We start from the raw sequence: 11,642 nt of genomic DNA, 5'->3' as shown, positions 1-11,642 counted from the left end.
CGGTCTGCTCAAATTGTCTATATAGATCCACTGAAAACCCGCTATAGCATGTTTGCTGGGTAGTAACTCTCACTCTCTCTCTCTCTCAAGCTTAAATTGACCCGCTCCCTAGTAAAAAAATAACGTTTATCTCACTTACGTTCCATCTGGGTTCTCATGAATCCCACACAAAACCTATGTGTAACCCGTGTAGGATAAGCGTTTTTTTTTTTTTCACTGGGTCAGCTTGACCATTGTAGGTGAAGCTGAAGCTGATTAGCCTAAAGCTGAACTTAAATTAGCTTAAATTAAAATAACAAATAATGGGATACAATTACTACAAAAAAGTTACAATAAAATTTTGCTTCAAAATTTCATTTTTATCAGGCCGTAATCATTAATTCCAGGTATTAAACTACTTTACACGTACTTTCATATATTTAAGACGTATTTTTATGAAACAATCTATTATTATTTTTTTGTTTTCTTACGCGAACAATTATTGGTTATACTTTCATTTCAAATTTTGAAGCAAAATTTTTATTGTAACTTTTTTGTAGTAATTGTATATCATTATTTGTTATTTAATTTAAGCTAATTTATCACGAAATACGTTATAATAAGTTAATTTTATAATAATAATGAAAAAATAGGTAGACAGTAAATTAAAGTTAACTTGATTTATAGTACTTTTAAGAATACTTTTTAAAAGAGTAAGTTGTCAAATTAGACAGCATATTAAACTGGACACTTTTTTTTATTTTTGTTTCTTACGTAAACTTCTCATGTAAACGGTAATTTACATAAATTCTCTATCAGATGGCCCATATTATCGATGATATGGGATAATGACCTATGCAATTTTTTAAATATTTCAAGAACCACTTAATCAATTTTGATAATTTTTTAAATGGTTAAAGAAAATTTATCTTTAAATACAGCAAATTTTTTGGTAAAAAATCATTTATTAATTGTTGTCAAATAAGAACAAGATTTAAATTAATCTTTAATTACATTACCTAGCAAACATGCTATAGCGGGTTTTCAGTGGACCTATATAGGCATTTTGAACGGACCGCTGTAGTTTTGCTCATCGGTTACTTAGTGAACAATTAGTGGCAGCCGCTAAAAGTGGCTGGCCAACGACTAGCCACTATAAAAATGTTGAAAAACTATTGGCTCGCCATTTATAACGGCTGCTACTAATGGCCCACTTAGTAGCTAATGAGCAAAATTCCGATGAACCACTAAAAAATGCCTGTATAGGACCACTGCAAATCCATCAAAACAATATTAAATTTATAAGGTATATTTAAAGCTTTTCGATGCTTCTTTGTGGAATCGTTTTGTTTTACGCATTCTCGTCTCAAAAGACATGACTTCATGTAATTGCAAGTTGTTTCAACTTCTGTTGTCTCTATGAATACTTAGTTCAATGACACACGGATTCGATCCAGATCCGTATAAATGCCACTAAGAACCTTCATTTCCCTATTGAAAGTGAGTTAGGCGGGTTGAAGAAAAAGACTAACGTTGTTAACTGTCATCAAATCATCAAATCAAGAAAAACAACAAACTCAAACAAAATTTATCTATCTAATCAGAAAGTGCACTTCATTGTTACTTTAATCTGGATAATCTAACTTTTTTAGACTAAATAATGTTCTCAAAAACTCTCTTGGTTTTTTTGCAAGCGGCTTGACTGTAAAGTTTTTATCTTCCTGAAGAATATTTCCAACAAACAAAATTCTTCTTGAACCTTCTTGAAGTCGTCACGACCTTTTAGAGTCATAGATATCGATCTCTATATAGTCGAACTATACCCAAGAAGCAAACAATATTGGCGCAATATTGATGTGTTATTGGGTATCTTGGCCAATCTTGACCTAGATATCCGATATTGCGCCAATATTGTTAAGCAATATTACGCCAATATTGGCAGAACAATATTGTTAAGCAATATTACGCCAATATTGGCAGAACAATATTGGCTAATATTAGGATACCAATATTACCTAATTATTGTTTTACTAATAGTAAAATGCCAATATTGGCGAAGTATTATTTGCCAATATTGGCTTTATATTAAATAGTTAATATTGGCTAATGTTGGTACGCATGCCTATATTCATAATAATATTCCACTATTGCATTGATCGGCAAAATACTAATAACGTAAGACCGTTACGAGTGGGATATGATCTAGACAAAACCGTTCTGTTAAATGTGTTTAAATGTAAATTATAGCATCTTTTTACATACACATATATCCTTTTTTTTTTAATTAAAACCTTATAACAGTTAGAAACAATAATAATGACGTATCTATTTCTTAAATTAATATCTTTAACAAAATAAATAGGCTATAAAACTTATATCTTACAGATGAAATCTTCTAAAAATACTTTAATTTAAGAGTAAATTTACTATTTTAATCTTGATAATTATATTACAGCAATATTTTTCCACTTCTTCTCGTGATGCAATTTATTTTAAATCAATTACAACCACTTCTTCTCGTGATTCAATCCGTAAATATTGAATAAAAGGATTTCATTACTTTTACCACTTCTTCTCCTGATACAATCTGTTTCAAAATAAATTACAAGCTCTATATAAACTATACATGTTATAAATTTTTACAAAAAAAAATCAGATTTTAAAATAAAAATTTTAAATTTTGAAAAGAAAAGGAGTAAGAGAAGTATTTTTAATTCAACATTTACAGATTAAATGCAATGTACAGATTGAATCAGAAGAAGAAGTGTTTACATTAACTTTAATTAATATAAACACTTCTCCTGATTCAATCTGTAAATTACATTTAGAGATTGAATCAGGAGAAAAAAGAAGGTAAATTTTAATATAGGTTTTAATTTTTAAAAAAGGCACCCCTGCTTGACACCTAATAACGTCAATAATATATATACATAAATATATATTATTGACCTTCACACACACAAATACATACACACACAAACACACACTTTTATAAATTTATTACAAGAAGGTAACTTGCAATAAAAAGTTATTTTTACAATGTCTTTTAATTTATATAGCATTTTATTTTATGCAATAGTTTAATGCAATGCATAGTTAATAAACAAATCAATAAGTTAAATTAGATCTGCTAAATCACATTATATTAAGAGTAGTTAAATATGATTAAAGTAAAATTCACGCAATAAATAATGCTAAAAACAATAATAAATTATATAAATGCGGCTTTGAAAATGCAATAAACTTTAGTGAGGATTGACGCTTGGACATTAGCTCTGGAAAATAAAACTAATATAGAAAATTTATATCTAGAAAGCTTTCGACATATTTCACAACTATCTCCTACTTCTAAAATTAAAAGTATTTAGAATATATGACAAGCTATACAATTGGATTGAATGTTATCTAAGATATCAGCAGCAGAGTATCAGTGTTGGTGGAACATGCTCAGAATGAATAATAGAAAATAGTGGGGTCCCCCAGTATTTACTTTTATGATATATATTAATGATTTTTCTGATTTGGTTTTAGATGTTGTATCTGTATTTGCAGATGATACTAAGTTATACAATTTGCTTTCTGATAGCTCACCATGCAATCACCTGCAAAGAGATATGGACATTATAGCAAACTGGACAAAACTATGAAAACTAAGTTTTAAAGTAAAAAATGTAAAGTTATGCCCTTAGGACCAACAAACACAAAATTCATTTATATACGTCGATACAAATCTCAATACTTCAATTAATCTTAAAAACTCTCTCGTCAATAAAGGCTTTGGGATCTTCGTTGGCAGTAATTTTATTTTGTAAGTACAAAGAATAATATTGTTGGTAAAATTTTTGGATTGATCAAATGATCATTTATCAATCTCAATATCTTGATATTTCGTACTTTGTATATTTTCCTTGCTTGTCCTCACCTTGATTCTTGCCGCTCTGTATGCTATCCTAGGCTTTAATAAGATCAACAGTTAATTGAAAATGTTCTACGCATGTCTATTAAATCTGTTTTTGGCCTGACTGAACTCACTTACAACCCAAGACTACTGAGACTAAAGTTAACTAGCATGAGCTATCGTTTTTTACGTAATGACATGGCAGAAACTTACAAATAAATTTAGTATCTTTATAAATGTAGTTACAACCCTTTCGTTTCGTCATAAAATACCATTCAGTATATTATCCATCAACACCTGCGGCCACGCTTATAAATTGAAAAAAATGTTTTGTAAGACAGATGTCCAGAAAAACCTTTTTAGTATGCAATTCACAAATATTTATAGAATAGTCTACCATCTGAAATAGTAAGTTCAGCATCTGTCACAACGTTTAAAAAACATCTAGATGCATATTGGGAACATCAAATGTACAATTACAAATAAACGATTAGACCGACAAAAGTAGATACTTTAGAACAAAAGGTTGATAGGCCTATTTTATATACCTAATTATTCTATTTGTAAAATTAAAACCTTAGATAATAATAATAACAATAATAATAATAACAATATGTTATATCAAATCTCCTATAATAGTTATTTGATGAAAGATACTTTAAAATCCTCCAATTTCAAGTTTGTTGACATAACATATTTTAATGTAACCAACCCTCATACTTAAATAACAAATGCTGTTTAAAATTTTAAAATCTTAAATGGTAAAATTATACAATTCACTGTACGCTTACGGCAGTATGCCAGGAAACAAATTCTTTCTTTATTATAGAGTATAACTTTTTTTATTGTAGAAAAAAAATTAGTAAGAAATTAAATTTCAAATTAATTTTGCACCGAATAATGATGTTCATTTTTTTAGTGTTGTATATTAAAAACACTTCATTTTGTGTACCATAGCGGAAAAAAATTATTCATTCTATGCCTGGCTAACTCATTCAATTAAGCACGAGATCTTAATCTCATGCTCATTTGAATCTCGTAATCTCAGGGTAAAGATTTACTTAGAGCCTCAAGTTGGTTGTCTTCAGGGTCCATTTACTACGGCTCTTTAGCCGAAGTAAAAGCAGCCTATAATGGAAAATGAAAACAATGATAAAAATAATTTTGTAACATTTTCTTAACTCTTTCTTAATGTCATATTCAAATAAGAAAATGTTATTATGGAAACCTTTCCAAACCACACAAACTTCACTTTCTTTTACTTACCAATAATCAAACTCTACTTGAAATAAAAAGCGATTACATTTTACATAAGGAAATGAAACTCAATAAATTTTAGACTAATATTTTCAGTTAAAAAAAATAATAATCTGAAGTTTTTTTATACTATATATTTATTTGTTGTAAATTTTTTTAGCTGTTGTTTCCGTAAAACTGAAGATGGAAATAAAGTTTAGAAAATTTGCTCTAAAGCATACACTTACTCCTAAAAGTAACTGGAAGCAGCTGAAAATAAGAATTTTTTATTATTTTGGTAATTGTCTTACTTACAATATTGTTTTTGCTTGTTTAATTTTAAGTTACACATGTGCAAGATGCTAATGATCTAAACAGCTATATTTGACTCAAGTATAGTAACTGTTCATTGTTTAGTATGGTTTCATCTTTTCTTTATATTTTTTTTGATAGTTATGAAACTGCTTTAGAACGGATAGAAGCGTTAGAATTTACATCAAGCGTTAAAACGGCTGTTGGTAGTGATGAAGAAGAAGTATCTATTCCATCAGCTTGAAAGGTTGCAGGTTACAAAAAAAGTGACACTGATGAGATTGTCTATCAGTTTCTGAAAGATTGAAGAAGAGTTTAGTGTTTTAGAGTTCAGTGTTTCCATCAGACCTTTGCTTGACCATCTCTTTCAATTTATTGAATTCATTTGCCGGTAAAAGAAGAAAAAAGATCTTCTAAACCAGGAAGAAAAATTATGGAACAGAGACATCTTATGAATCGATAGTATGTATCAGTGAATTGAAATTAATGGTTAATAGTTTTTGGAAAGAGTTCCATGTACTATTAAAGTTTCTATTTTGCAAAATATATGATACATTCAATGATACAATATGATGCATAATTGATTATAATTATGTTGTATATAAGAATGTTTTATATAAATGCCTATTACATTTTGTTGTGATTTTTAACTTTTTACGCCCAGTTAGCAATGCATTTTGCCTAGCAATGACTACTAATCTGAGACATCTATGACATCTTTAGGCGTATTCACCACAGCTTTTTGCTGTGGCAAATACAACTTATCTTGGAGAATTTTATACTACTGTGTAATTGTGTTCAAGGGTAGAAGAAGCTCACAAACCTGTATGAAGTTCTTCCTAGTGTTATATTAGAAAAGTTTTATAAAAAAATTAGTCCTGATCAGCAAAAAAGGTTGACCTCTGGAACATCTATTTATAGCCAATTCCATTTACACTTCAATAATGTCATCTTCTGTAATGTCATATTTTAATAAGAATATCACATTATGAAAACCTGTCTAAAACAATCACATAAGAGGAACCATTAAACTTTTAATACAACCATTGATGTTGCATTTGTTTTTTTATTTTAGATGAACTTTCTTGCTTCGGTTGGAGGAGATGATTACAAACAACTTACAGCGGCAGTCTTAATACAGCTAATGGCCTAAGAAGTATGTTTGTCATACTCAATGTATGGAAGTAAACAAAAACGTCCTGCAAGATTGTTATAGGTAAAACACAATATTTGTATTCTACATCCCATTTCCTTATGTTAAACAAATATTTTAGTAAAAGCTAATTATTTTACAACATTTATACATGAAAAATTAAGTATTTCAAAATTATATTGTGATGATATTAAAAAAACATTTTGTAGAGTTGTGTTTAGAAGTTCGTCAATTTTTTAATCATTTATCGTTGTATTCGATCAATTCGAAATCGCTACTGACAAAATTATTAAAGAAAAAATGGCGACGGCCATTAATAAAGATTACGGAAGAATTAATAGAACCATAAATGAGCAACGCCCAATATTGAGCAATGAAATAAGTATCGGCAAAATAATGAAAGTCAATGCCCACAAATGATAGTGAGAGTATAACAGTAGTTTATAAATATGTATATATATATATATATATATATATATATATATATATATATATATATATATAATATATATATATATATATATATATATGTATATATTATATATATACATATTTTTTGTGCTTGTATTTAAATAGCATTGATTTTATTTTGTTATACTTTGGTTTTGGAGCACTCTATACCTCTTTTTTTATTTGCACCAATTTCATATATATATATATATATATATATATATATATATATATATATATATATATATATATATATATATATATATATATATATATATATATATATATATATATATATATATATATATGTATATATTATATATATACATATTTTTTGTGCTTGTATTTAAATAGCATTGATTTTATTTTGTTATATTTTGGTTTTGGAGCACTCTATATCTCTTTTTTTTTTTTGCGCCTATTTCATATAACTTCGAATAAATTTATTGATTAACAATTTTTTTTTCTTAAAGCTTGTTCTATGATCATTGTCATCTCCTAGACTATAACCTGTTTAACTCAAAAGAATAATGCAGCCTGGTATTATAGTATAATTTAAACAAGAAAATTGTTATAAATTTTAATTATTAAAAATTTGTAGAAGGCAATATTTTTTTTTAATAATAAAAATCTAATCGAAAATACTTAATACATTGGTTTAATATAGTTATATATATCGGGACAATATTGTAAACTATATTACGCCAATATTGGCCAGTATTATATCCCATAATTGGCGCGATATTATTTACAATATTGGCGCAATATTTTAAACATTTTGCTAATATTGGCCAATATTGACTTTACAATATTGGCGCAATATTGAGGCGCCAATATTGGAAAATTTTCACATTGCAATATTGGCGCGATATAGTTTACAATATTCCCCCAATATTGTAAACAATATCACCCCAATATGGCGACAATATTGTTTGCTACTTGGGTAAAGAAGTATTAAATAAAAGAGTTATTTTAATTTTGTTTTTTATGGATGTCACACAATTTAATGATAATTTTAATTACCTTTTGGCACTTATCTTCATTTTATTTATTATCATTCTAATTTTCTTTCCGAATCATCGCACTTTTCCCATCAGCGCCAAACTACTGGTTCAATCTTGAGAATGCAAAGAGTTAATGGCTAATGAAAGCGCGAGCATTAAAGTTTTAAACGTAAAAACGCGAATAAAATTATTTAGTTGTTACATAAAGTGTTAATAAAAATAGTAATAAGTACTAATATGAAGTAAACACCTGTAAAATTCAATAATAATTAAAGTTAGGGATAAGAATAAAGTTTGGATTATAAATAATAAGTTGTAGGAAGGTATCAGATTTATATACACCTTTAAAAAAAAAAGTTTAGTAGTTTAGTAGAGCAGTTTTAAATTTTGAGAATGATTTAAGAGATTTTAATTGGGAAGGGAGATTGTTACGCGTTTTTATGTTTTTATGTTGAATGGATTTATAAACGTAATGAAGAGTTAGATATTTAGGTACAGAAAACTTAAAATTGCATGTAGATTGTAGAATATAATTACGACTTTTCGTACACACTCAAAATATAGGTAGAAATAACATAAGGGCAATATTACTCATCGTAAGGAAGAAAATTATACATTTAAGGTAGAGCATTATATGTTTAAGGTAGCAAATTACACCACATATGATCATTTTTGGTATAACTTTTAATCTTAAATGTATAATTTTCAACTATAAAGGGGTAGGATATGTGATATACAGGTAAAAATTTGTACTTTTTTTTTAGTAATAAATGTGCTCTTAACATCATCTATGTGCTCTTAACATTAAATTTCAATTCAAATATTAGCCGACTAATATATCTTATATTATAATTATAATAATATAACAGACAGCTGTTTTTGGCATCCCTTGCTGCATTTTCTAGAAAATACCTTTTGAAACATACAGTCGACTCTCGATATCTCGGATACTTGATATCTCAAACTTTTGAGTATCTCGATCTTTTTTAGCGGTCCCATGGACATAAGGTACTAGTTTAGGCTAAAATCCTCTCGATATCTCGAACCTTATTATCTCGAACTTTTTGGTATCTCGAACAATATTTTCGGTCCACAGGGCAATTTTCTCTCGTTATCTCGAACTTTTCGACATTTTTTTTTTCAAAAATGTTTTAATAAAATTTAATTTTTTTAAATTCCAATTTTCGAAAAAAAAAATTTTTAATTCGATTTTTTTTAAGAATTGAATTTCTGAAAAGTTTTCCTTTAATATATAATTTATTCTTTTTGTCAAACGCAGCAACATGCCGCTCGTTAAACGAAAACTCACGAACAAATCTATAATAGAAAAATGCAAGGCATTAAAAGACCTAGAGACTGGGATGTCTAACAAAGAGGTTGCCAAAAAGTATGGAGTCCCAAAGAACACATTATCAACCTGGATTAAAAATAAAACCAAGTTATTAACCTCACTGGAAAAAAATGGCACAAATTCTAAACGGAAGAAACTTCGTAGTGGTTATTTCAAAAATGTAGACAAGGCCATATACACGTGGTTCGTTGCAAAAAGAAGTCAACAAGTACCAATTGATGGTACCATACTAAAAGAAAAGGCACTAAAATTCGCAGAAGCATTAGGAAAGTTGGATTTTAAAGCATCTGATTGTTGGTTTCATAATTGGAAAAAAAGGTCAGTTAAATTTTGTCAAATCTTGTTCAATTTTAATATAAACAAATAACATGTATCTGTTTATATTTAATTTATTTAGTTTTTTAAACGTGTAATTAAAATTCAACTATTCTGTTCCTATTTTTAGGAACGGCATCAGATTTAAAATAATCTCAGGCGAAAGTGCCGCCGTGACGAATAATATGACTGCTTCGTGGAATGAAACTACACTTCCAACATTGCTTTTGAATTACAAGCTTGAAAACATTTTCAATGCCGATGAGTTTGGACTATTTTACCAGTGCCTACCAAACAAAACATACCATTTATCACGAGAAAAATGTTTTGGGGGAAAAAATAGTAAAGTCAGACTAACAGGCATAGCAGCAGGGAGTGCAACGGGAGAAAAATTACCTATGTTTGTTATTGGAAAATCTAAAAACCCACGGTGTTTTAAGCACATTAAACAACTTCCTTGCACATATAAAAATCAGCTAAAAAGTTGGATGACCGGAGACCTTTTTACAGAATGGGTAATGAAACTTGACTCATTTTTTCGTGCTCAAGACAGGAAAGTAGCACTCCTGGTGGATAACTGTTCTGCCCACCCACACATTGAAGGGCAAAGCAACATCAATCTAATATTCCCCCCCCCCCTAACACCACATCTGTCCTTCAGCCCATGGATCAAGGCGTAATACGAAGTCTTAAAGCTCATTATCGTCACAAAATTGTGCGTTTGTGTATCAAGGCTGTCGATAATAACGAACCCATGCCAAAAATTTCTATACTTCAAGCAATGAAAGATCTTGTTTCTTCGTGGAATGCTGTGTCGAAGGAGACTGTCATCAACTGCTTTAAAAAAGCTGGTATCAGCAAAACAAACAAGAGTATTGAAGAAGCTGATGATGATCATTCTTTCAAATTTTTGACAGAAGAACTTAACCGTTTGCGAGAGTTAGATCCTCGTGCCGTCCAAAAAGATCTCTCAGCGGATTCTTACATTGGTTTAGATTGCGATGTAGTAACCACCGGTTCACTTGCTACTGATGCTGAAATCATTGCTCAGATTTTAGACCCTAATTTTGAAAACGACGATAATGAAGTTGAAGATAGTGTTGACGAAGCTGTTGACGTCGAAGCCCCACCACGCCCATCTGATATTCAATTAGAAATTGCTTTTGAAACAATTCAAAATGCTTCGCTATACAGCTCAAAATACGGAAATGAAATACAATCCCTAGCACTAAAACTTGAGGGTTTAATGAAGATGGAAAAGATAGATAATTTAAAGCAATATCAGATAACAGATTTTTTCCAAAAGTTGTAGTTTTAGTTGTTAATGATTTTTGTCAGAAAAATAACTTGTTTTAATGAAAGTCGGGCAATTTTATTTATTTTCAACCCTTTTCTTGATATCTCGAACTCTCGATACCTCGAACTTTTTTTGCGGTCCCCTTAGTGTTCGAGATATCGAGAGTCGACTGTATTTCAATAAAATGATTGACATATCGCGACGTTAGAATTATCTTGTTCTAAGTCCATGTTTTTGCAAACTGAGAAAATCGATGTTAAAATTTGAGTTTGTTTGCTACTAAATTAAAAAAATTACTTGGGAATTAAAGTTTTTCTTTAGCTTTTTGATTGTTTCGTTGTTTATTTTTAATTAAAAAAAACTTATAAAAATAAATGCCCTTATTTTTCCACTCTCTTCCACTTGGAGAACAAAATAACTTTGACTTTTTGTAAAATACAAAAATGTTATTTTGTTACATCTTATATATTAAATATATTAACTACATTTTTTAACAAAGACATGTCGAAAATCGATGAAATTTTGCTTTAGGTAGTTATTCTTTTTACGCAGTGTTGTTGTTAGGCGCCTCCACGCCCCTTAATTAGGGTTGGTTGGGACCCAGCGAATCTATGGGAACTCTTTTTAAAATAAAAGGAGTTTTTTTT

The 11,642-nt window shown here is 29.0% G+C and overlaps 1 protein-coding gene across 1 annotated transcript; it reads left to right on the top strand.

Moving 5' to 3' along the window:
- The first annotated feature begins 9,315 nt into the window (after positions 1 to 9,315).
- On the top strand, positions 9,316 to 11,010 carry LOC136091073 (tigger transposable element-derived protein 4-like). The gene is made up of 3 exons (XM_065818057.1): positions 9,316 to 9,701; positions 9,829 to 10,213; positions 10,432 to 11,010. Exons 1-3 carry the CDS (start codon positions 9,316 to 9,318, stop codon positions 11,008 to 11,010), a joined length of 1,350 nt encoding a protein of 449 aa, XP_065674129.1.
- Positions 11,011 to 11,642: the final 632 nt, after the last annotated feature.

This window comes from Hydra vulgaris, chromosome 14 (genome assembly GCF_038396675.1).
Source record: "Hydra vulgaris chromosome 14, alternate assembly HydraT2T_AEP".
Classification (NCBI taxonomy): domain Eukaryota; kingdom Metazoa; phylum Cnidaria; class Hydrozoa; order Anthoathecata; family Hydridae; genus Hydra; species Hydra vulgaris.
This window is presented reverse-complemented; position numbering and strand designations above follow the sequence as displayed.